The 27,016-nt window shown below is 44.0% G+C and overlaps 1 protein-coding gene across 7 annotated transcripts in view; it reads left to right on the plus strand.

The window, feature by feature from the left end:
- Positions 1-27,016, plus strand: part of RALGAPA1 (Ral GTPase activating protein catalytic subunit alpha 1) — a 669,595-nt gene that overhangs the window by 294,473 nt on the left and 348,106 nt on the right. For 5 of the 7 annotated variants that reach the window (XM_063947862.1, XM_063947863.1, XM_063947865.1 and 2 more), the window contains one exon: positions 1,233-1,403. In XM_063947862.1, coding sequence (XP_063803932.1) covers positions 1,233-1,403 — 171 coding nt within the window. Of the gene's footprint in view, positions 1-1,232; positions 2,532-27,016 lie in introns of all 7 variants that reach the window. The other 2 variants (XM_063947861.1, XM_063947860.1) reach the window with 1 other exon arrangement.

Consider the following 27,016-nt stretch of genomic DNA (forward strand, 5'->3'; position numbering starts at 1 on the left):
CTGCGTTTTTTCCGGAAACGGTAGCTTTTTTTCCCACACGCCCATAAAACGGCCTGTTTCCGCCCAGTAACACCCATTTCCTGTCAATCACATTACGATCGCCAGAACGATGAAAATGCTGTGAGTAAAATTCCTAAGTGCATAGCAAATTTACTTGGCGCAGTCGCAGTGCGGACATTGCGCATGCGCATTAAGCGGAAAATCGCTGCGATGCGAAGATTTTTACCGAGCGAACAACTCGGAATGAGGGCCTATGCCCTAAGTAGCTAACAATGGGGGCAGATGTATTAAGCCTGGAGAAGGCATAAAGAAGTGATAAAGCGGTGATACGTGCAAGGTGATAACGCACCAGCCAATCAGCTCATAACAGCTAATTTACATATTGGAGCTGATTGGCTGGTGCGTTATCACCTTGCACTTATCACCGCTTTATCACTTCTTTGTGCCTTCTCCAGGCTTAATACATCTGCCCCAATGTACCAACTATGATTATGTGTAGAATTTTTTGTTGCAAAGGAATTGGTATAATGTAGCAGATTGATGCCAGTAGCTTGTGTACAGTTTGAGTGACAAGTGCCATATATTGTTTTGTTTAATCTGTTACTTTATAGCAATACCTTTGCCTGAAAAGAATACTAATCCTTAATGCAAAAAACTGTTAGCTACTTTAGTACTATTGGCAATTTCAGATGCAAAATTAGAATCGCTACCCATTATGCAGCATGTATATTGCGCCAGGCGTCTCGCACCGTGGACCAAATGTAATAGAGTGAGAGTTTCAAAAAGTGAGAGATTTGGTAAGGTTTTTCATTTTTTTTTAAAGTGGCAATCAGTTACACAGCAAGATCAACCTGGTTTTGCAGTGTAAATGATTGCCACTTTAAAAAAAACAAACTGAAAAACCTTACCAAATCTCTCACTTTCTGAAACTGTCACTCTATTACATTTGCCCCATATGGTATAAAAATGCTGGGAATAGATGTATGAGGACACATCTGCAGTCTGTTATCCTCTGGTATGTCACTTAAGTAAGTACATATCTAGAGCACTAGAATTTTACTTCCTAGTTGGGCAAATTCTTGGAATAGTTGACTTCTTTCTACACAGCTGCTAGGTTTTATGGTGTGGCATTGCTAATGTTCTAATCTTTTGAGTCTGAATAATTTTAAATGGCTGTTTGCTTTTGTCAATTAACATATATTTTTTCTTTTTTGCTTTCTCCTGTCTGACAGAAATGGACGATGCCCCTGTGCATCCTCGTATTACTCGGGTAAGGCATTATTCCCAGAGTGAGGAAATGCCTACTGAAACATTTGGAGCAGTTAATGAGGAAACCTCCACTTTACCCCGCAGTAGCAGCACATCTGACATCCTGGGGCCTGTTTCAGCTGAGAGAATGAAAGGTGCAGTGCCTGTTGCTGACAGTCCCTCCCCTCAGACTGCGGACCCCCCTTGTGCTAACACACATGGTCAGGAAGCGTCCCTAACACAGGCTGATGGCAGTATATATGATCACCTTTGCCATTTGGCTGGCTCAGTTGGACTGACAGATGCAGAAATTGAGCAGGGCTGGTTGGAGGGTGGAGACATTTTGCCCTCTTTAAGGGCATATTTTAAAATGCAAGAAATGCAAGGGGAGGGAATGGAAACAAACAAGGTAGGGTTTACTTTGGTGGACCATAACCCAGGGCATCTTGAGGAGAAATTATGTGTTAAAGGAGAGGTTTGTCCAGTGTCATCAGAGGGGCCCTATCACACACATTCCCAGTCACAACATACTGACAGTAGTTTAGGTATAGAGGGGTATGGGACTAGGAAAGCTGGGGGTCTGAGAGTTGCTGGTAGATCAAGGGATGTCCATGTGAGGATTCAAGTCGATGGAGAGGTAATTGAAAATGATACACCCGGCCTGCAGCAAGGTGACCAGAAGAGAGGTCTTTGTAGACAACAAGCAGCTGAGGAAGATGAGCCTCATGAGTCTCACCAATCATCTGCCAGTGAACATGGGGCCAACATGAAAAACCTGTGCGAGTCTGTGACTCACAAGGCCAAAGCAATGCGACGGAAACGCAGCAGTGTACAGGTCACCTTCCGACCATCCACCGAAGCTGTGCTTTTCTACAATTCCATGGAGAACAAAGATGCCCCCTGGAAGGCCAGGCTGCGGAAGTTAAGTGGCTTGAGTTCAAACTCTTCCATTGTTGTAGATCCAGGAAAGCCCATGGCATATGCTGCCCTGGGTGCAGTGAGGGTGGCATCAGGAGTTAGCCAGTCATGCATTGACCAAAATGAGATACCCTATGCTCCCGTACAAGTGCAAAAGGAAACAGGCCGCATAAGGCCAAGGTCTAGAAGCCAAGAGAGAGCCCCATCTCATGCGTCTTTAGGAGGCGTATATAAAACTGTTGTTCATGCTCTCTCAAAACCCAAGGCCAGTGTGTCCCTGCAGAAGCAGCAAAGGACGTCAACTGAGGCTCCACTGAGGGACCTGTACGGTCATGTTATGGGCTATTTTGGAAGGAAGGCAGCAGGTGAGATCCTTCAGCCCTGGGAACTATTCCCAGAGCGTACGCAGAGATGCAACACCCGTATGGCTTTGTATTGCAGGCGAAAACTCCCCAGCTGCCAGCAATCAGGAGCTTCTTTTGGGATGACTTGCCGCTTATACCTTACCCATGCCTCATTGGCACCCTCTCTGGGATCTTTGCATGTTGCTCCCTTGTGGCTGATGTAACCTTTCTGAAAGTGTTGTAACCCCTACCTTTTTTCAGCAACTCTGCTTTCTATTCTAATACACCTCCCAGTGAGATGAGTGCTGCTATATTTTGGCTATTATGCTCTCTTATTTTCTGGCCAGGTATTACTTGGTTTAGTTTTGTTTGTTTTGTTTTTTCAGTTGTTTTTGTTTTGTCCTGAAGTTATTTGTTTTGTCACTTGTAACCTCTCATTGGATACAAAATGAATAGGGATTCATTTTAGTCTTGTTATTAACAGCTATTAGGGCTTGCCACTTATCAAAACTCAAGCGCTCTGTTGCAGATAGTCCAGTTGACAATGCGCTGAGACTAAAGCAGACATTGGGATAATTGGTCACTGTACAAAACACTTATCATGCTGCATCACAGATTAAAGCACAGTACGTGTTTAAGTACTACATGCAGCAGGTGTGCTTGTATAGTGATTGAAGTTAGCTCTGTTTCTGCAAGTGCTCACTCCTGTCAAATGTACTCTCTGCAAACTGCAGTCACCCCTTGATATGTGAGCAAGCCCTGGGGTCACGTTTGAGCCATGGCTACTTTGCTGCCTCACATGTCATATGTGTTTGTTAATTGCTTTGTTTTATGATGTCTTTAATGTCACGTGTGTTCCGCTATCACGCATAGAAATACAGCAGGATCATTTCATTGTGTAGCCCATCACTCAGCACATTCATCCTTCACCTGCACATTGATAGACTATATAGAACAGTACCTGATGCGCACACTTTCTCTGGACACATTTGAATTACTTAATACTGAAGAATAAATAGAGGTTTTAATTTTCCCAAATTATAGCAATCCAATAGGATAATTGCAATTTCTCTAACGTCCTAAGTGGATGCTGGGGACTCCGTCAGGACCATGGGGTTTAGCGGCTCCGCAGGAGACAGGGCACAATAATAAAAGCTTTAGGATCAGGTGGTGTGCACTGGCTCCTCCCCCTATGACCCTCCTCCAAGCCTCAGTTAGATTTTTGTGCCCGGCCGAGAAGGGTGCAATCTAGGTGGCTCTCCTGAGCTGCTTAGAATAAAAGTTTAAGTTAGGTTTTTTATTTTCAGTGAGTCCTGCTGGCAACAGGCTCACTGCTACGAGGGACTTAGGGGAGAGAAGTAAACTCACCTGCGTGCAGGATGGATTTGCTTCTTAGGCTACTGGACACCATTAGCTCCAGAGGGAGTCGGAACACAGGTCTCACCCTGGGGTTCGTCCCGGAGCCGTGCCGCCGACCCCCCTTGCAGATGCCGAAGTTGAAGAGGTCCAGAGGTCCAGAAACAGGCGGCAGAAGACTTTCAGTCTTCATAAGGTAGCGCACAGCACTGCAGCTGTGCGCCATTGTTGTCAGCACACTTCATACCAGCGGTCACTGAGGGTGCAGGGCGCTGGGGGGGGCGCCCTGGGCAGCAATGTATTATACCTTTTTTATGGCTAAAATACATCACATATAGCCCTTGAGGGTATATGGGTGTATTTAACCCCTGCCAGATCTCACAAACTCCGGGAGAAGAGCCCGCCGTTTTAGGGGGCGGGGCCTATTCTCCTCAGCACACGTCGCCATTTTCCTGCTCAGCTCTGCTGTGAGGAAGGCTCCCAGGCTCTCCCCTGCACTGCACTACAGAAACAGGGTTAAAACAGAGAGGGGGGGCACTTATTTGGCGATATGATTACATATGTGAAAATGCTATAAGGGAAAACACTTGTATAAGGGGTTGTCCCTGTATAATTATAGAGTTTTTGGTGTGTGCTGGCAAACTCTCCCTCTGTCTCCCCAAAGGGCTAGTGGGGTCCTGTCCTCTATCAGAGCATTCCCTGTGTGTGTGCTGTGTGTCGGTACGTGTGTGTCGACATGTAGGAGGACGATGTTGGTGAGGAGGCGGAGCAAATTGCCTGTATTGGTGATGTCACTCTCTAGGGAGTCGACACCGGAATGGATGGCTTATTTAGGAATTACGTGATAATGTCAACACGATGCAAGGTCGGTTGACGACATGAGACGGCCGGCAAACAAATTAGTACCTGTCCAGGCGTCTCAGACACCGTCGGGCTTGTAAAAACGCCCATTTACCTCAGTTGGTCGACACAGACACAGACACGGACACTGACTTCAGTGTCGACGGTGAAGAAACAAACGTATTTTCCTTTAGGGCCACACGTTACATGTTAAGGGCAATGAAGGAGGTGTTACATATTTCTGATACTACAAGTACCACAAATAAGGGTATTATGTAGGGTGGGAATAATCTACTTGTAGTTTTTCCTGAATCAGATAAATTAAAGTGTGTGATGATACGTGGGTTTCCTCCGATAGAAAATTATTGGAGGTATACCCTTTCCCGCCAGAAGTGAGGGCGAGTTGGGAAACACACCTTAGAGTGGATAAGGCGCTCACACGCTTATAAAAACAAGTGGCGTTACCGTCTCCAGATACGGCCGCCCTCAAAGAGCCAGCTGATAGGAAGCTGAAAAATATCCTAAAAAGTATATACACACATACTGGTGTTATACTACGACCAGCAATCGCCTCAGCCTGGATGTGCAGCGCTGGGGGGGCTTGGTCGGATTTCCTGACTGAAAATATTGATACCCTTGACAGGAACAATATTTTATTGATTATAGAGCATTTTAAGGATGCATTTCTATATATGCGAGATGCGCATTCTGGCATCAAGAGTAGATGTGATGTCCATATCTGCCAGACGATGTTTATAGACATGACAGTGGTCAGGTGATGCAGATTCCAGACGGCACATGGAAGTATTGCCGTATAAAGGGGCGGTCCATCGGACCTGGTGGCCATGGCAACAGCTGGAAAATCCACTTTTGTTACCCCAAGTCACATCTCAGCAGAAAAGGACACAGTCTTTTCAGTCTCAGTCCTTTCGTACCCATAAAGGCAGGCGGGCAAAAGGCCAGTCATATCTGCCCAGGGTTAGAGGAAAGGGAAGAAGACTGCAGCAGGCAGCCCATTCCCAGGAACAGAAGTCCTCCACAGCTTCTGCCAAGTCCGCAGCATGACGCTGGGGCCATACAAGCGGACTCAGGTGCGGTGGGGGGTCATCTCAAGAGTTTCAGCACGCAGTGGGCTCACTCGCAAGTGGACTCCTGGATCCTACACGTAGTATCCCAGGTGTACATTGGAAATTCGAGACGTCTTCCCCTCACAAGTTCCTGAAGTCTGCTTTACCAACGTCTCCCTCCGACAGGGAGGCAGTATTGGGAAAAAAATTCACAGGCTGTATTCCAGCAGGTGATAATCAAAGTACCCCTCCTACAACAAGGGAAGGGGTATTATTCCACACTATATTGTGGTACTGAAGCCAAACGGCTCGGTGAGATCTAAAAGATTTGAACAATTACATACAAGGGTTCAAATCAAGATGGAGTCACTCAGAGCAGTGATAGCGAACCAGGACGATATGGTGTCACTGGATATCAGGGACGCTTACCTACATGTCCAAATTTTGCCCTTCTCACCAAGGGTATCTCAGGTTCGTGGTACAGAACTGTCACTATCAGTTCAGACGCTGCCGTTTGGATTGTCCACGGCACCCCGGGTCTTTACCATGGTAATGGCCGAAATGATGATTCTTCCAAAAAGAAATATGGACGCTTTCCTGATAAGGGCAAGGTCCAGAGAACAGTTGGCGGTCGGAGTAGCACTATCTCAAGTAGTTCTACGACAGCACGAGTGGATTCTAAATATTCCAAAATCGCAGCTTTTTCCGACGACACGTCTAATGTTCCTAGGAATGATTCTGGACACAGTCCAGAAAAGGATGTTTTCTCCCGAAGAAGAAGGCCAGGGAGTTATCCGAGCTAGTCAGGAACCTCCTAAAACCAGGAAAAGTATCAGTGCATCATTGCACAAGGGTCCTGTGAAAAATGGTGGTTTCTTACAAAGCGATCCCATTCGGTAGATTTCACGCAAGAACCTTTCAGTGGAATCTGCTGGGAAAATGGTCCGGATCGCATCTTCAGATGCATCAGCGGATAACCCTGTCTCCAAGGACAAGGGTGTTTTCTTCTGCGGTGGCTGCAGAGTGCTCATCTATGAAAGGGCCGCAGATTCGACATTCAGGACTGGGTCCTGGTGACCACGGATGCCAGCCTGAGTGGCTGGGGAGCAGTCACACAAGGAAAAAATTTCCAGGGAGTGTGATCAAGTCTGGAGACTTCTCTCCACATAAATATACTGGAGCTAAGGGCAATTTACAAGGCTCTAAGCTTAGCAAGACCTCTGCTTCAAGGTCAGCCGGTATTGATCCAGTGGGACAACATCACGGCAGTCGCCCACGTAAACAGACAGGGCGGCACATGAAGCAGGAGGGAAATGGCAGAAACTGCAAGGATTCTTCGCTGGGCGAAAAATCATGTGATAACACTCTCAGCAGTGTTAATTCCGGGAGTGGAAAACTGGGAAGCAGACTTCCTCAGCAGGCATAACCTCCACCGGGAGAGTGGGGACTTCAGCGGGAAGTCTTCCACATGATTGTAAACCGTTGGGAAAAACCAAAGGTGGACATGTTGGCGTCCCGCCTGAACAAAAAACTAGACAAATATTGCGCCAGGTCAAGGGACCCTCAGGCAATAGCGGTGGACGCTCTGGTAACACTGTGGGTGTACCAGTCAGGGTATGTGTTCCCTCCTATGCATCTCATACCAAAAGTACTGAGAATCATAAGAAGGAGATGAGTAAGAACGATACTCGTGGTTCCGGATGGGTCAAGAAGGACTTGGTACCCGGAACTTCAAGAGATGCTCACGGAAGAACCGTGGCCTCTACCTTTAAGAAAGGACCTGCTCCAGCAGGGGCCTTGTCTGTTCCAAGACTTACCGCGGCTGCGTTTGACGACATGGCAGTTGAACGCCGGATCCTGAAAGGGCATTCCAGATGAAGTCATCCCTACCCTGGTCGAAGCCAGGAAGGATGTAACCGCAAAACATTTTCACCGCATTTGGCGAAAATATGTTGCGTGGTGTGAGGCCAAGAAGGTCCCTACAGAGGAATTCCAACTGGGTCGTTCCTACATTTCCTGAAAACAGGACTGTCTATGGGCCTAAAATTAGGGTCCATTAAGGTTCAAATTTCGACCCTGTCGAATTTCTTCCAGAAAGAACTGGCTTCAGTGCCTGAAGTTCAGACGTTTGTAAAAGGGGTACTGCATATACAGCCTCCTTTTGTGCCCCCAGTGGCACCTTGGGATCTCAATGTTGTTTTGAGTTTCCTAAAGTCACATTGGTTTGATCCACTCACCACGGTGGAATTAAAATATTTCACATGGAAGGTGAAGATTCTATTAGCCCTGGCTTCAGCCAGGCGTGTGTCAGAATGGGCGGCTTTATCATATAAAAGCCTTTACTTAATTTTTCATTCTGACAGGGCAGAATTGAGGACTCGTCCTCAATTTCTCCTTAAGGTGTTTTCTGTTTTTCACATGAACCAACCTATTGTGGTACCTGCGGCTACTAGGGACTTGGAGGACTCCAAGTTACTTGACGTTGTCAGGGCCCTGAAAATATATGTTTCCAGGACGACTGGAGTCAAAAAATCTGACTCGCTGTTTAGCCTGTATGCACCCAACAAGATGGGTGTTCCTGCTTCTAAGCAGACGATTGCTCGCTGGATTTGTAGTACAATTCAGCTTGCACATTCTGTGGCAGGCTTGCCACAGCCAAAATCAGTAAAAGCCCATTCCACAAGGAAGTGGGCTCATCTTGGGCGGCTGCCCGAGGGGTCTCGGCTTTACAACTTTGCCGAGCTGCTACTTGGTCAGGGGCACACCCTGACTGAGGAGGACCTGGAGTTCTCTCATTCGGTGCTGCAGAGTCATCCGCACTCTCCCGCCTGTTTGGGAGCTTTGGTATAATCCCCATGGTCCTGACGGAGTCCCCAGCATCCACTTAGGACGTTAGAGAAAATAAGAATTTACTTACCGATAATTCTATTTCTCGTAGTCCGTAGTGGATGCTGGGCGCCCATCCCAAGTGCGGATTGTCTGCAATACTTGTACATAGTTATTGTTACAAAAATCGGGTTATTCTTGTTGTGAGCCATCTTTTCAGAGGCTCCTTCGTTGTTATCATACTGTTAACTGGGTTCAGATCACAGGTTGTACGGTGTGATTGGTGTGGCTGGTATGAGTCTTACCCGGGATTCAATATCCTTCCTTATTATGCACGCTCGTCCGGGCACAGTATCCTAACTGAGGCTTGGAGGAGGGTCATAGGGGGAGGAGCCAGTGCACACCACCTGATCCTAAAGCTTTTATTATTGTGCCCTGTCTCCTGCGGAGCCGCTAAACCCCATGGTCCTGACGGAGTCCCCAGCATCCACTACGGACTACGAGAAATAGAATTATCGGTAAGTAAATTCTTATTTTCTACATATCACAAGATGACCTTGTATGCAATTAAACACTGTATTCAGTTGATCAGCTTCAATATAATGTCCAGTTGTTGCAGGTATATATAATGTGGTATAATGACTCCCTTCTGTGACTAGCAGCAATGCCCTTACCACGTGCCCACTGTTAATGTAAACTTACAGTATAGCACCTAGAGGAACTTGGCGTTCATTTCCAAAAAGGCTAAAGATTAAAATGAAACTATGCGGCACTGTCTGAGGCATGTAGTGGAAAAGAGACACAGGGTTCTATATAGTCAATATGTCAACACCATATAGTCGACATGATCTAAAGGTCAACAGTGCTCAAGGTCAACAAGTTGAAAGGGTTGACATGATAATGATCGTGTCACTTTTTTTGTGGTTTTTCACATATTTTTCAACTTCTGCTCTATTTACCATTCATGTGCGAGCCTCCTTGCCTGAAGCGTGGTGAGCATGCACGTTTACATTGATTGTGGTCACAGATGATGTAACATTCAAGATAACACCCCAAAAAACCTTAATAAACTTGTGTCGCCCATTGTCATGTTGACTTCTTGTACCTGTCGACCTTACCCACTGTCTACCTTTTAACGGTCTATCTAGTTACTGTAGGTGTTCATATTATATACGCCCGAGATACAAACGTTCTTATATCAGTATATCTTTTGAAATGTGAATTAGTTTATGCTTTTTGCAAGTATTCAGCATTTAGCTTATTTTGTTTTCATGCAATTTAGGTACAGCTTTAGGACTAGACACATTCCTTATTCTAAGTAGAAAATATCTTCAAGTTATGTATTTGCAAGTAAAACTCTCCAGAAACCAAAACTTATGGGGCAGACCGATTCGATAACTTATTCTGCCACTTGCATAGATGTCTACATTGTGAAAAGCACTTCCCAGCTTGAAAGCCTTTCAGGTATATCCAGAATCTGGACAGCAGATGTCCATTGTTGGCCCAGTGTGTAGACAGTTGTAATGTACCCCCCACGTGTCCCATCTACAGTGGTGGCCAAAATTGCGGACACTTTTTGAAATTTGAATGTTTTTCAACTTTGAATGCTTATAAAAACTGTTTCACTTCATGCAGTGCAATGATTCATATATCAAATGAAAGGAAATGTAATGCTGAATTCAACACAATAAATATAGGTCAAATATTTGCATTACTAGGGATGTTATGCATTGAAAACAACACTTAGGTTAGGGTGAAAATCCCAGTGTACTTATGATGTCACGGTCCTATCAGTATTTCATTGGGTATCCTTTATTTCTCCGGCTGGGTCCACAGGTTATCCACAGGATAACATTGGGATATGCTGGAGCGTCAGCGGATTGGCACCAAATCGATCACGAGCTTTGTGGCCTCCCAGGATGCATCGGGCTCATCCATATAATCCCGCCCACCGACTCAGTCAAATCAGTTATTTGTTTGGTGCGGCAGGAGTCGGACCATGGTCACAGGGCTGCTGTGTTTGGCAGCCCTAAGCTTTAAATGTTATTTATTTTTATAGTCTTACTATTTTTTGAGTGATCTTTCCTAACCGCATCTTACACGCATATTGGAAAGAGTCGCTCCAACAACTCTCCGCCGGGTCGCAACAACGCTTACCCACGGTACAAGTGCTGTCTCGACGGGCGTCTGTGTTGGATGTTACTAGCAGGTCCAGCAGACGTTACCAGGCTGTGGCCGGAGCACGGGGAGAAGGTAAGGCATCGGTTCCGCTTAGAGGGGGAATACGGACACAGCCACACTGATTTGGGAGGAGACTACCAAACAGTAGCTGGCGTGTTATCACCACGGGTGCTCTAGCGCTAGGCTTTAGTGATCATAAGGCGCCAGGATTAGTTTGAGGCCGCGATCCCTAGGGTTGATGTCATTCGTGGCAAGTCAGACGCTCTCCTGGTCACCCCTCCCCCCAGTTCATGACCAGTTACTGTGCGTCTCCCGCCATGAATTGTTTACCTCACTTCCGTCTCAGACGCTACCACGAGGGGACTCGTCGCAGCATGGGCCGCTGCGTCTGCATACACTAAGGTTACCGCTAAGAGACTGGGTCGCAGACATGAGCGTCTGCATACACTAAACGTTCACTGAGCGTCTGTGTCTATTAAAAATACCGGAGCGGCAGTGTACACCAGTAGCGTCTGGATCCACTCAGCGATTTGCTAACGTATTGATCGATCCTGGAAGTGGGGTGAGTCTCCCTGTATCCCACTCTACAGAGTAAGGGTTATACAGCACTAAATTTCTATCTACTGTGTTAGTACGAATAGTTAAGTTTAGTGCCTATTGCATATGAGTTTTGTACAATGCTGTGGTTTTCTCCGCAATTGCGTCTGAATACAATAAAATAACTGTATAGTACAGAGAACAGTAAATGTACGCCTACACACTTGAAATGTGTTGTAGTTGATAATATGCTCATATGACTAATAATATCATGTGGCTGACTGCTAGTGTGATTGCTGACTTTATATGTTTGTCAGTGTTTTTTCTGAACCTCAATGCTTGGGTTGGGGTCGGATTGATATCACTTTTTATGCAATATAAAGTGTTTTCAGTCACAGATTGTGTAGTATACTGTGGAAGAGTTGATGATTTATCATGTCTAAGAGCGGCAAAGGTGACGAGGTTACAACAGTAACACCAACACTCAAAACATATTTATTCTGCAAGGTGGGGTTAACAACTCAATCTTTGTGAAATAATGGGTTGTCTGCAAACTGTTTTTCGTTTTAGCAGACTGCAAGGCAGATCCCTGTTCAACAACAGCTATATCCACCTTGGGCCATTTTTGCACAGACTATCTAGTATAGCTGACAGGTTAGCCCCTGCAGCTCCAGCCGCAGGAATAGGGTACACGATTAACCCATACATGCAGCTCCCATCCTATGGTATAGTCCCTACAGCTTCTACAAGTCAACAAGCTGATAAACCAAGGGTAAATATATCATCTAATGAACAGGCTACACAGGATGATACAACAGATGATGACTCCGTATACTCTACTTCACCTTATGAAGAACAAATAGAGGGTTTCAGCTCAGAAGATATAGCTGAGTTAATTGGACCAATAAAGGCTATTCTGTCTCTAGAAGATTCAGTTGAGCCAGTAGTTAAAACTAAAGCACCTGTGTTTAAACGTCCCAAAACAGTGAGGGTTGAGTTTCCAGGGTCAGAAGAACTGACGGAAATTATGGAGGAACCTTGGGCTACGCCCAATAAGAAATATAGAATTCCAAGGAAATGGGATTCGTACTACCCTTTTCCAACTGGGGACTGTTTAAAAAGAGAAGTGCCTCCTAAAGTAGATGCGCACGTCATTCGACTTGTGCGAGAATCTATTTTACCCTTGCCATCAACATCATTAAATGATGTCACAGACAGAAGAGTGGATGGTTTTTGAAAAACATTTTTTCTCTGTCAGGCGCAGTCATAAGGCCTGCTGTGGCCTCAGCCTGGATGGCAAAAGCGGTAATTGAATGGGCTGAAGAATTAGAGAATGGGCTTTTAGCACCTACTAGGGAGCAGGAGTCTCATATAGCTCATATGAAACAGGCTGCGCTATTTCTAGAAGAAGCGGCAATGGATATGGGTACGATTGCTTCCAAAGCATCAGCCTTAACGGTAACTGCTCGCAGAGCAATTTGGCTACGTACATGGAACGCTGATTCAGAATCCAAAAAGGTTCTGGAAGCGTTGCCTTTTGTTGGGAACATTCTCTTTGGTAAGGAATTGACTGAGATTCTGGAGTCAGAAGCTGAATCCCAGAAGGTTAAATTTCCTGCCAGTTATACTCCTAAGCCTAAGGGCTCAGGATTTAGGTCATTTTGGTGGCAAGGTAAAACAATAGGTAAAAATGAGTTTAAGCAAACCCAGCACAATAAGTCTGGTAAAACAAGGAAGCAGTGGGCAACTAGAGGGCCAACTTCCAAGCCAGAACAGAACCATCAGCCTGAGGGTGCGGGCCCCCACTTGGGGGACTCCAAGGTAGGGGGCCGTCTTCTTCAGTTTGCACACATATGGCAGCGGTCGACAACAGACGCTTGGGTGCAAGAAGTGGTGTCTCGGGGTTATGTTTTCCTATTCAAAAAGCAGCCTCCTCGAAGCTTTTTTTGTACCAGCCCATCTCACATAGAGGCGAGGGCCAGGGCACTGCAAGAAGCAGTTCACAAATTGCTTCAGTCAGGAGTAATTGTCCCAGTACCTCCGGAACAACGGGGGGAAGGGGTTTTACTCCAACCTATTTTTGGTCCAGAAGTCAAATGGGTCGTTTTCGACCCATCCTCAATCTCAAAATGTTAAACAAATACATTTGGGTCCCAAGATTCCATATGGAAACATTACGTTCCATAATTTTGGCCATGGAACCAGAGGATTACATGGTATATCTGGATATACATGATGCTTACCTGCATGTGCATTGTTTCATAAGGGTTACCTCAGGTTCGTTATCCTCCAGCAACATTTTCAGTAACAGGCCTTACCCTTTGGTGGATATGGCAGCTTATCTCCGCAAGCAGGGGATAAGAATTTTTCCATACCTCGACTATCTTTTAATCCTGGCACAATCCCAGGAATTGCACTTGAGCCATCCCCAACAGACAATAACTTGTCTACAGAAGCATGGATGGCTCATAAATTGGGCAAAGTCGTCTCTGATTCCGTCACAACGGATGATTCACTTAGGGGCTGTATTGGATTCAGGTCTGCAGAAAATAATTTTACCTGTGGAAAAAATATCCAAGGTGCAATTAATAACTCAGGAATTGTTGCATAGTCAAACAATATCAGTTCACACGGCAATGTGAGTGATGGGATTGATGGTGTCGGCATTCGACATGGTGGAGTATGCACAGTTCCACTCAAGACCTTTGCAACATCTGATTCTAACCAGATGGAATGGAGTACATCAGACAATAAAGAAATAAATGATGGTACTTCCAGTAAAGGTAAAGAGGTCGTTAGCCTGGTGGCTACAGACATCCCATCTAGACAAGGGGAGACCCTTTTGGATATCGGATTGGGAGATCCTGACAACGGATGCCAGTCTTCAGGGCTGGGGAGCAGTGTCCGGAAAATTATGGTTCCAGAGACAATGGACCAAAGAGGAAAGTTGCCTGCCAATAAATTTGTTGGAAGTACGAGCCATATACAGGGCACTGATTCAGGCAAAGAACATTCTGCAAGGAAAACCAGTCCAGATCCGCTCAGACAATGCAACGGCAGTAGCGTACCTCAACCATCAGGGAGGAACTCGCAGCCAAAGAGCAATGAAGGAGGTAAGTCACATATTAAAGTGGGCAGAACTCCATCTTCCAGCATTGTCCGCAGTGTTCGTTCCAGGAGTCCTAAACTGGGAAGCAGACTTTCTCAGTCGGCATACCATTTAAGAAACCGAATGTGCTCTACACCCAGAAGTATTTCAGACTCTAGTAGACAAGTGGGGGTTGCCAGAGAGAGACCTCATAGCGTCCCGTCTGAACCACAAAGTTCCGGTATACGGGTCAAGAACAAAAGACCCTGGAGCAATCCTGGTGGACGCACTGTCAGTGAAATGGGACTTTCATCTGGCATATCTGTTTCCTGCAATCTCCCTGCTACCCAGGGTGGCGAGGAAAATAAAGCACGCAAAGGGTGCAGTGATTCTAACAGCTCCGGCATGGCCTAGAAGGCATTGGTACATTGATCTGCAGAGGATGTCGATTGATGCGCCAATTCTGCTCCCTCAACGTCCAGATCTACTAATGCAGGGTCCCTGTTGTCACAGGCATCTGGATCAGCTGTCTTTGACGGCGTGGCTGTTGAAACCTCTATCCTCAAGTCAAGGGGTTTTTCACAACAGGTAATTCAAACAATGCTTAGAGCAAGGAAACCTTCCTCTGCTTGCGTTTATCACCGAATATGGTGAACCTATATTCATTGGTGCAGTGAAAGAAATATGGATCCAAAATCTTTCAAAGTATCCAGAATCTTAGATTTCCTTCAGGCAGGAATGGATAAGGGTTTGAAGGTGGCTTCCTTCAGAGTTCAAGTTTCGGCATTGACTGTATGGTTTCAAAAGAAAATTGCTACTTTTCAGGATGTGCGTACTTTTTTCCAGGGAATGCTGCGCATTCAACCACCTTTTGTTCCTCAGGCAGTGCCATGGGATCTAAGTCTGGTTCTCAAAGCCCTTCAAGGGGCTCTGTTTGAACCACTAAAGAAAGTGGATCTTAAATGGTTAACCGCTAAACTACTCTTCCTACTGACTATGGCATCAGCTAGAAAAGTATCAGATTTAGGAGCACTATCGTGTAAGTCTCCTTTTCTGAATTTTTATCCAGATAAAGTAGTTCTCAGAACTAAGTCTGGTTATCTTCCAAAGGTGGTATCGAAGTTTCACCTTAATGAAGAAATTGTAGTCCCTGCTTTTCAGGTATCGGGACTTTCTGCGGGAGAAGCGTCGCTGGGCGTAGTCCGACCGTTAAGAATCTACGTAGATCGTACCAGTGCCATCAGAAAGACAGATTCTCTCTTCATTCTCTACGGATTTCATAAGAGGGGATGGCCTGCTACTAAACAGACGCTAGCAAGATGGCTTCGAATTACGATTTCAGAAGCATACTCTCAAGCTGATCTCCCTGTTCCGGCTAATGTCTCTGCTCACTCTACACGTAAGGTAGGTCCTTCATTGGCAGCACAAAATGGTGCTTCAGCAGAACAGATATGTAAGGCAGCCACATGGTCTTCCATTAACACATTTATTAGACATTATACCTTGGATACCTTTGCCTCTCATGATGCTGAATTCTGGGGAAAGGTTCTCCTGTCCAATCAGCAGCGTCCCCACCACTAAAAATTTGCTTTGGGGAATCCCAATGTTATCCTGTGGATAACCTGTGGACCCAGCCGGAGAAATATACGTTATGGTAAGTATTTCTTCTATGTCCACAGGGATCCCACCCTGACGCACCTGATTTGAGAATCTTTATACTCAATAACCTCTTCCCTCTTGCGTGGAAACAACTGATTTGACTGAGTCAGTGGGCGGGATTATATGGACGAGCCCGGTGCATCCTGGGAGGCCACAAAGCTCGTGATGGATTTGGTGCCAATCCGCTGACGCTCCAGCATATCCCAATGTTATCCTGTGGAGACCTGTGGACATAGGAGAAATAGCGTTATCAACGGTAAGTTCTTACTATTACGTTTATTTTTCAAGACAGCAGCACAACGTCGTGGTATTGAGCCTACCAATGTTTGGAGCTCTTCCTTCTTTATTATGTGGTGCCATGACACTATTAAAGCTTCAATTAATTCTCTTTTATTGGATGGGCGCCTCAGATGTACCAGTTTTTTTCAAACGGAACCACAAATGTTCTATGGGGTTCAAGTCTTGGCTGTTTCCTGGCCATCCCATCACCTGTATGTCATCCTCCGTGAACCACTCTTTGCATATACATACAGTGTGGCAGGGAGCTGAATCCTGCTGGAAAAAAAATGGGGCATTATCTGGAAAAAAAATCCCTGATAGAAGGTAGTAGTTTTCGTTGTAGGATGGTGTCAATGTACTTTCTGCTGTTCAGTGTGCCATCTATGACATAAAGATGGCCTACAGCATCTGCTGTCATACATGCCGAGATCATAACACTTGTAGGATTCTTTGTTGTCGCTTGAATGCAATTTGGATGTACCTCTTCCCCGATGTGACGTCTCACATATTTTCTCCCATCACTACCAAACATCGATATCTTAGTTTTGTCACTCCATATCACTTGTTTCCACTGACCTTCTGTCCATGCAGTGTGTTCTTTTGCCCACTGTATTCGTTTCTGCCGCTGCTTTTTATTCAGGAATGGCTTTTTCGGGGAATCCTACCTTCGTCAGTCTTCTCCGTACCGTTCTTGCACTGACAAAAACACCAGTTGCACTCCGTTCACTGCTAATGGCCGCATATGACATCCATCTATCCCTGGCGCAAATTCATTTTATTCTATCATCAACAGCTGTTGTGCACTTTTTCCGGCCTTTTCCTTCTTTGTTTTGTATAGATTGTGTTTCCTGATAGCGTAAACAAATTCCCACCAACTTCTCTCGTAATTGCTGCATATGAAAGATCATTTTCACATAACACCACAATCCTAGATCTATTCCTGGGTGACCAGTCACCACTTTGCCTGAACAACATTGTTGTATTTATTTTTACACCGTCAATAGCACTAAACAATACACACAAACATCCAACCGTAATTGCACTTCAGTATCCAACTTTTTTCTGCAAAATGAAACAGCCAAACTGACCTTGCACCTGCTCATAAACGACAGCTGATTGGTTCTCAGAACGACGATTCCGATTGGCTGGTAGTAGTCGTTACTACAATTCGCTTCTTGAATCTCACGCATCTGTGTTTCTTTGTCTGACTGAAAGTAGCATAACTTCCCTTGAAATGCAAATATTTAACCTCCTGTTTATTGTGTTGAATTCAGCATTAAATTTCCTTTTCATTTGATATATGAATTATTGCACTGCATGAAGTGAAACAGTTTTTATAAGCATTCAAAGTTGAAAAACATTCACATTTCAAAAAGTGTCCACAATTCTGGCCACCCCTGTATATCAGCCCAAGTGCCAAATGTCCAGATCTGTCCTGTATGGCCACATCAAATAGCATTGGTACCATATAGTAAGCGATATGACGATACCTGCATTCCCTGTAAATGAATACTGCTACTTTATTATTGTGGGGGAGATTCTCCTCTTTAGTCATGTAGCGTCATTATACTTCACAGTGCTTTACAGTGGAGTATTAGTCTTACAATATTTAAACATTTATCGGTTCCCTATGTAAACATTTGTTATAGTTTTGACAGTTCCCTGGTAGGCAATCCCTTGCATATAGTCATTACAATTTATGTAAACAAACATTAACTTAAAATTGACCTTCCATATTATTATCATCACACTGCTACATGCACATATTATCGATCTGCTTGGTGGATGTCTCTGAAGTGGCACTCACTACTAGCGTCTGCTAACATTTGCTTTCAGTGTTCCCTTTTGTAACAGAGTTTGTGTGTCTCTGTGGGAATGCTGGTATCTGGGAATACAGTCTGGTTTGAGGCAGCGGATAGCCTGTAGATTGCTTTCCAGAGAACTTTACTATTTGTTCGCTTAAGCCACCAGAGGAACAGGCCGTTGGAATGTTTCTGAGGTTTGTTTATTATATAATATGCATTTGTGACTCTTTCTCGGAACTGGTGCGCAACAAAGGGCTTTTTAGGAGCTCTGAGAGCTAATGTTCTTTAACAAGCCAAAGTTAGTGCAACAGTTGGCTAGCATGAGGTGATCTTAGTAGGAGTCCTTTCACACAAGTGGGTGGAAGACCACAGATCAGAGCAAAATACATGGCTAAAATCCAGTGAAAATCATTTTATTATGTTTTATCATCATTGTCTTAGCATGTTCTATTTAATAATGTGTTGTTCCGGCTTTTACTCATATGACTATAGTTATATATTGTTGGTATGGGTAGAGTTAGTAACGTTTACCCATGGTTGTTTAGACAAATGTACCTCTACCAAACTATAATTTCTCTATATTTACATCTAAGGACTATATTAGCACATAGTATTAATCATTTGAAAAGTACTTACTGTTACTCATTACAAAGAACTAAGAATCAAATAGGGTTGAAGTTACCTAAAGGATAATTAAATTGGCAGACTAGATGGGCTAAGTGGTTCTTATCTGCCGTCAAATTCTATGTTTCTATGTTTCTATTTTCTCTTCTAAATAAGCTAGAAGAAAATGTGAGCAATACTGTGTTCCAGTGAAAAAAAAAAAAACAAGAATATTTTAATCTGATAATTTGTTTTCATATCTGATTTAACATACTTTAAAGCTTTACTTCTACCTACTACCATGATAATTTCATTCATGCTGTATCTCTCCCACAAATTATCTCCCTCTCTCTCGCTACAGTAACCCTGAAAATCTTATTCATATCTCTCCCACAAACTCTCTTCCTCTCTCCTGTACCCTCTGAAATGCCAGCTCTGTCTGCAACAAATTGGTACCCCTGCCCATGACCTTTTTCATCTCCAACTCTAAATCTGCTAGCTATTACAGAAACCTGGATTTCTCTCTCTGACATCACTTATCCCACTGCTCTCTCCACTGGTGCTTCACATTCACACACCCCCAGCCTGTGGGTTGATGTGGTAATGGGGTCCTTCTATCCTTTGGTTACTCCTACCAACTCATACCACAAGAACCTTCCCTTACATTCTCTACATTTGAGGTCCATGCTAATCGCCTCTTCTAACCTGTTCACCTTTGAGTAGCTGTCATTTACCATCCCTCTGACATTCCCAACAAATTCCGCTATCACTTTGCTTCCTGGCTCACTCACTTTCTCTCTTCAGACATTCCCTCCATTATTTTAGGTGATTTCAACATCCCAATTAATAACCCCACAGATTCCTCCAGCTCTAAATTCCTTAACCTCATATCATCGCTTGGACACCTCACCCTCTCATGTGAGTGGGCTCTCACTTGATCTGGTCTTCACTTATCATTGTGATATTTCTGACTTCTCCAACTCCCCATTCTGACCATCACCTGATTTCTTTTAACTTATCCCTCTCTGCTTCTCCATCTCTACCATTTCTAAGGCTACCATCACGAAGTGCAACATTGAGGCCATCAACACAGTTTCCTTATCCTCCCTGCTTTACTCACTTCTCTCTCCTATCCTGATCAAGCTACTTACCTATACAATGCCTCCCTTTCTTCTGCTGTGGACTCTGTTTCCCCAGAAACCCCTATTCACCCTCGCAGATCAGCATCTCTGCCGTGGCATAACATATTGACCAGATATCTGAAAAAATGTTCACATACTGCCGAGCGACAGTGGAGGAAATCACGCTCTAAATATTTACTCCATTTCAAATTTGTGCTCTTATCCTACAGTGTTTCTTTTTCTAAACAGTCATACTTCAAGAACCTCAGTTCCTCAGTCTCCGAACACCCAGCATCTCTTTGCCATTGCCAACTCTCTCTTCTGCTCACCCCCATTTTGACTATCTTCTTCACTCTTCTGCCTTGTCATTGCCACCTGCTTCACATCCAAAATTGACTCCATACACCAGGACATCACATCCCAACAGACCCTCAACAACCTGCCCCCTCCTTTCCCTGACCACCCCTCCCTATATATAGTTACATAGTTGTTGAGGTTGAAAAAAGACAAATGTCCATCGTTAATTAAATGCTGTATCCCTGGATATTTTTTTTTCCGCTAGGAATTTATCTAATCCATTTATAAACTTATTGATTGAATCCACCATTATCATTACTCCGTTGAGTATGGAATTTTTTTTCTTCTGATCTCAGGGGGTGTCTTTTGTAGTGTTTTGTTGGTAAACAAATAATTTAATAAATCCTTGTATTGTCCCGTGATGTATTTATAAATATTCATAATGTCCCCTCTCAGTCGCCTCTTTTCCAGTGTGAACATATCTAACCTTTTAAGTCTTTCCTCATAATCCAGTGCCTCTAACCCATTAACCAGTTTAGTGGCTCGCCTCTGAACCCTTTCGAGTTCCATGATCTCTTTTTTTATAGTATGGTGTCCAAAACTCTACACAATATTCCAGGTGTGGCCGCACCAATGATTTATACAGTGGCAGGATTACACTCTCATCCCTTGTCTGCATTCCCCGTTTTATGCATGCTAACACCTTATTAGCTTTTGTTGCTGCATTTTGACATTGCGTACTGCTGCCAAGTTTATTATCGATGTGCACTCCCAAATCTTTTTCAGCTACCGTTATCCCTACATTTTCCCAATTTAGTTTATATGCTGCCTGATTGTTCTTAGTCCCAAAGTGCATAACTTTATATTTGTCTATATTGAACCTCATTCTCCATTTATCCGCCTAGACCTCAAGTCTAGATAAGTCATTCTGTAGAGACTCAACATCCTTGTCTGAATTAATTACTCTACATAGTTTAGTATCATCTGCGAAAATTGACACTGTGCTTTCCAGTCCCTCTCCTAGGTCATTAATGAATATGTTAAACAGCAATGGCCCGAGTACTGAACCCTGCGGTATTCCACTGAGTACTGAAGCCCATTCAGAGTACATCCCATTAATCCCCACTCGCTGTTCTCTAGTAAACAGCCAATTACTCACCCATGTACAAATAGTGTTTCCTACCCCAAGCTCTCTTAGTTTGAGAATTAGTCTCCTGTCTGGAACTTTATCAAAGGCCATAGCGAAGTCCGAAAAGATCACATCCACTGCTTGACCCTGATCAATATTATCGCTCACTTTCTCGTAGAAGCTTATTAAGTTAGTTTGACATGACCTGTCCTTCACAAAGCCATGCTGATTCCTAGTAATAACCTTGGAGGTATCCAAGTACTCTAGTATGCTATCCCTTAATATACCTTCTAGTCTTTTCCCCACTATAGATGTCAAACTTACTGGTCTATAGTTCCCGGGGAGCGTTTTAATACCCTTTTTAAATATTGGGACTACCTCTGCTATACGCCTGTCCTTTGATATCATTCCTGATCTAATAGACTCGCTGAAAATGAAATATAGAGATTTCGATATCTCTACGTTGAGTTCCATAAGAACCCTGGGGTCCATCCGGTCCAGGAGATTTATTTATCTTAATTTTACTTAGTGTTTCCTGGACTACTCCTTGGTTTAACCAAATATCAAGCAACGGGTTGTTTTTATAGTTTGTTATGCTCTACTCTCGTCAACCTGTCCTCTTTTGTGAATACTGATGAAAATAATTTATTAACTAAATCCGCTTTTTCCCTATCATCATTAATCAAGACATTCAACTTGCACTTTAAAGGCCCTATATTCTCCCTTTTTAACCTTTTACCGTTTATATACTTATTTTGGGGTTTGTTTTACTCTCCTTTGCGATTTGTTTTTCGTTTTCTATTTTAGCTGCCCTATCCATCTTACCAACTCTGACTTCTTTTTTCCCTGCATCTGGAGATAAAGTAATGGCCCTCATACAGTGTCCCCCCTCCCTCCACCCTTCACCTCCTCACTAGACCATATCTTCTCCCGCCTCCTCCACTATATCTCTTCTTATGCTGGTTTCCTTCGTGTCCACCTCCTCAGTCTCTCTCACTCATTAGACACTGTCCCCTCTGCCTCAAAAAACCTGCCCTTGTCTTTCCTATTCTTAAAAACCTACTCTTGAACCTAACACACGCTCCAACTATCTACCCTTTTGCCTCCAAACTCTTTGAGCGTATTGTCTACAACCGCCTAACTGCCTTTCCTTCCTCTCACTCCTTGCTTGACGTATTTCAGTCTGGCTTCTGTCCTTTTTTTCCACTGAAACTGCCATCACGAAAGTCTGCAATGACCTCCATGCTGCCAAATCCAAGGGACACTACTCTGCTTATTCTCCTTGACATCTCTGTTGCTTTTGACACTATGGACCACCTCTCCTCCTACAAATCTTTTATTCCATTGGTCTGCGTGATACTGCCCTCTCCTGGCTGACCACCTGCTGCATTAACCGCTCCTTCTCTGACCCTTATGACTCCCCCCCCACAGTTCTTCTAACGGTAGGTGTCCCCAAAATTCTGTTCTTGGACCTCTACTTTTCTCTGTTTGTACATCTTCTTTAGGTGAGCTCTTTCGACTTCCAGTATCATCTATGCTGATGATACTCCTCTACCTGTCATCCCCTGACTTTCTACTCACTCATATGTCCTACTATCTCTTTGCTATCTTTTCTTGGATGTCCCAACGCTATCTTAAACTTAACATGTCTAAGACTGAGCTGATCATCTTCTCACCCTACCACATAACCTCACTTCCCACAATGTAATTATCTATTGATGGCACAACTATCTCCTTTAGCCTCTAAGTGCACTGTCTTGGAGTAATCCTTGATTCCTCCCTCTCCTTCAAACCACACCTCTCGCAGTCCTACCATTTCCATCTCAAAAATATAGCCAAGATCAGACCATTTCTAACACTAGAAGCTACTAAAACTCTTATCCACTTGCTGGTCATCTCCAGACTGGACTACTGTAATCTCCTCCTATCTGGCTTCCCTGACAAACGCCTCTCTCTACTCCAATCTATACTTAAAGCTGTTGCCCGGATCATCTCCTCTCCAAATATACTATGTCCTCCTCCCCTATCTTACAAGCACTACACACGCTACACTACACTAAAAGCAGAAGCAAGGAAGAAGCAAGTAACTACAGACCAGTAAGTCTTACATCAGATGTAGGGAAAGTAATGGAAAAACTATTAAAAGAAAGAGTTGTGGAATATCTTAAATCAAACAACTTACAGGATCCAAAACAGCATGGATTTACTGGTGGGAGATCATGCCAAACAAATCTTATTGACTTTTTTGACTCTGTGATGAAAATAGGGAGCTGTAGATGTAGCATATCTAGACTTTAGTAAGGCATTTGACACTATCCCACATCGCAGACTGCTATATAAACTTGAAAGCGTGGGGGTGGATTATAAAACAGTTAAAACTTACCCGGAAAGGCTAAAAGATCTTAATATGTATAGTTTGGAGGAGAGAAGGGAAAGGAGGGACATGATAGAAACTTTCAAATATACCAAAGGTTTTAACAAATTTCAGGAGGGAAACATTCTTCAAAGGAAGAGAAGTATTAGAACTCGAGGACATACACTGAAACTGGAGGGAGGCAGGTTCATGGGAAATTTAAGGAAAAATTACTTTACAGAAAGGGTAGTGGATAAGTGGAATAACATCCCATCAGAGGTGGTAGAAGCTAAAACTAGAGCAATTTAAACATGCTTGGGATAGGCATATGAATATCCTTACAAAGAATTAAGGTTCGAAAAGGGTTGAGATTACCTAAAGGATAAAAAAAGGGCAGACTAGATGGGCCAAGTGGTTCTTATCTGCCGTCAAATTCTATGTTTCTATGTTACATCAGCTCCCCTTCCCCTTCTGAATCTAGTTCCAGCTTCTTACACTCGCTAACAATGCGCTCACCCATTTACATACAGTATCTTACATTTTCTCCCTTTACATTCCCCCCCACCCTCTTTGCGCCACAAATACATGCTGCCTCTCCTGTCAACTAATGACTTCCTCACATTCCTGCCTCCAAGGTTTTGGCCATGGTGCTCCCTACCTCTAGAATTCTCTACCTTTCCCTATCAGACTCACCACCTCTCTACAAAACTTCAGACTGACTGTCAAGACCCACTACTTCATCAATACCAACATTATCTCATCCTAACCCTCTGTTCCATGCTCACTTCTACCCCACATGTCCCCCCCCCCCCCACATCTGTCTGCCCCTCCCCTATTAAATGTAAGCTCTCCTGAACATGGGCCTCTCCCCTCATATTTTCTACTCCATACTCCCTACAACACTTAACCCCATTTCTGCCACCTTGAGGATTATTTCAGGGTCCTTCCCCTGATGCAGCAATGTTTATATACCATGTACTTGTCCTACATTATCTTGTACTGTAAGTCATTGTTTTCCAGATTGGCTCAATTATTTATGTACTTTGTTAGGTTCTGTGGAACCCTTGTGGCTCCATATATAAAAATAATATTAATACTGAAAGATGTAGCTAAGGTGCCCAGTCCTGGACACTGCTTCATGCAGCCCTTTTCTCCAGGGTTACTTTGTTCCTATTACAGACTAGTCTGAAAAGTGGAATGGGGTCTGTGGGTCAAGATGTTAGTAAGACGACCAATAACAAGCAGTGATCAATAGAGATTGAGGCCTTGTGATTGGTCCTCTTTCTCATCACAAGAATTACTGCATCAGCAGGATCCAGGTAAAAATCACTGCCATTTGGGCTCAGGCTAGGGAAAGGGACACCTTAGAGAATTAAAGATTTTGCTCAGGGGATAGAAGTGTGGATTAAGTCTTAAAATAATACTGAAAGAGAATGTAACATGATTGCTTTATATAGCATTTTCCCTTTCTTCCTATGGTGGACAATGGGGCATACTGTATGGTGGCAAGAGGAGTGTGGGCACAACTGTCGACACAGGCAACTTCCCCCTCTATACCCCATCAACTGTCACTCAAGCCATTTTTTTTTTTCAAGTGCCCATCTGTATTTTTTCTGTAAAATGTATTTTAATGTATTTTGTTTAAGTTATCCACATTGGAACTGACAGGAGGATCACTGTAATATTGCTCTGAGCCGGCAGTCCTTTTCTTCCTAAAAGGGAGCCGCACTGGAGAGGCCCAACCACTGTCGCTGCAGGTATCTACTCTGCACTCTGAATGCTAGGTACACACTGAACGATGTGTACCCAGCCAATATGTAGGAAAGAATGATCACTGTTCCATCCTTAGAATACACCATGTCACTAGCTATATTGCCCAGTTAGCCATACAGTACTCGCTAGTGACCACAGGCAGTATATGTTAGCGACCATGGGCAGCCACATATTGGGCATACACATCGAATGATATGCCAGGTATGTAATTTCCGTCCGAATCTATACGAGATATTGAGGCAATATCAACTCAGTGTGTACCCACCTTAAGGCTATCGGGTCTTAATAAAAGGTTAAAACATTTGGTGTGTACTGTGTTTATTTTAATAGTTCTTTTACAGGGCAAATATGGTTAGCAGCGTGCCCTTAATCCCCCGCATGCTGGTACTTGTAGTTCTCCAAGTGCGGGTGATGCTTGCTGGGACCTATTGTCCCCTGTAAAAGATAATATTACTTGAAATCTCAAACCTTTAATGATATTATTATTATTATTACTGCAAGTTATTTATAAGGCGCCACAAGTGTTTCGCAGCTCCGTACATGAACACACATTAGAACAACACAGAGTAAACAGAACTTAAAATCACAGAAAACTAAAAACAGAGCACGGGTAACAATCAGTTCTCCGTATACAATACAGCTGAGATGTCAGGAAGCAAAGAAGTAATCGACCTACTACTGGGGTAGCTATCAACTCCGCACCCACCGCTCATGGGTGTGGGGAATAACCCTGGGCTTATGCCCAGGCCTGGGGTACACTGGAGAGGAGGGCCCCTTTATGTGGGGGGTCTCCACTTCCCCAGGAATCTCATGCTTGGGCTGACTAGGTGGGGGGTGTATTAATGATTTGGCCGAGGTGACCCCGTGAAGTGTGTCCCCTAGCTGTGGAATTACCCCCTTGCTAGTGGAGCCCGTTGCTGGTTCTTTAAATACGGGGGCCTCTATACATTTTGTTTTACAATATTTTTAGAACCAGAGCCAGCAGAAAGAGCCCAGTGCTGGTTCTTTAAATATGGGGCCTCTATACATTTAGTTTTACAATATTTTTAGAACCAGAGCCAGCAGAAAGAGCCCAGGGCTGGTTATGCTTGTGAGAGGAGGAAGAGGGGATGGGGGTGGTCGACCGCACGTGTGTTTTTTTTTTTTTTTTCTTCTGGTTTTTAACTATTTCTTTACTTTTATACAGAGAAGCACAGCACAGATTACACAGATCTGTGCAGGCTTCTCAAAAACACTGCTCACAGGCAGAGGTGTAGCTAGGCGCCAAGGTACCTGGAGCAAGTCTATATTTTTGCGCCCCCCTCCCCTGTACTGAATTGGGGGCCTGGCCAACATATGGTGGCATGTTACATTTGAAAAGAAAGAATATATAAAAATCCTAAATTGGTGACATGGCCAGTTGTAGACCTTGTGAAGCTAAGGGTGAAAGTTTCCATTGTGTGCCCTCCATGTTAAAAACATTGGCAGTGCGTGCCGAAGTCGCGTAACTAAAATATAGAAGTGTGGCCACAGAGTAGTACCAATTCACATTACACTGCACAGTAGCACCCCATATACATGTTACGCCACACAGTAGAGCTGCTTATACATGT

Source organism: Pseudophryne corroboree, chromosome 12, assembly GCF_028390025.1.
Source record: "Pseudophryne corroboree isolate aPseCor3 chromosome 12, aPseCor3.hap2, whole genome shotgun sequence".
Taxonomy (NCBI): domain Eukaryota; kingdom Metazoa; phylum Chordata; class Amphibia; order Anura; family Myobatrachidae; genus Pseudophryne; species Pseudophryne corroboree.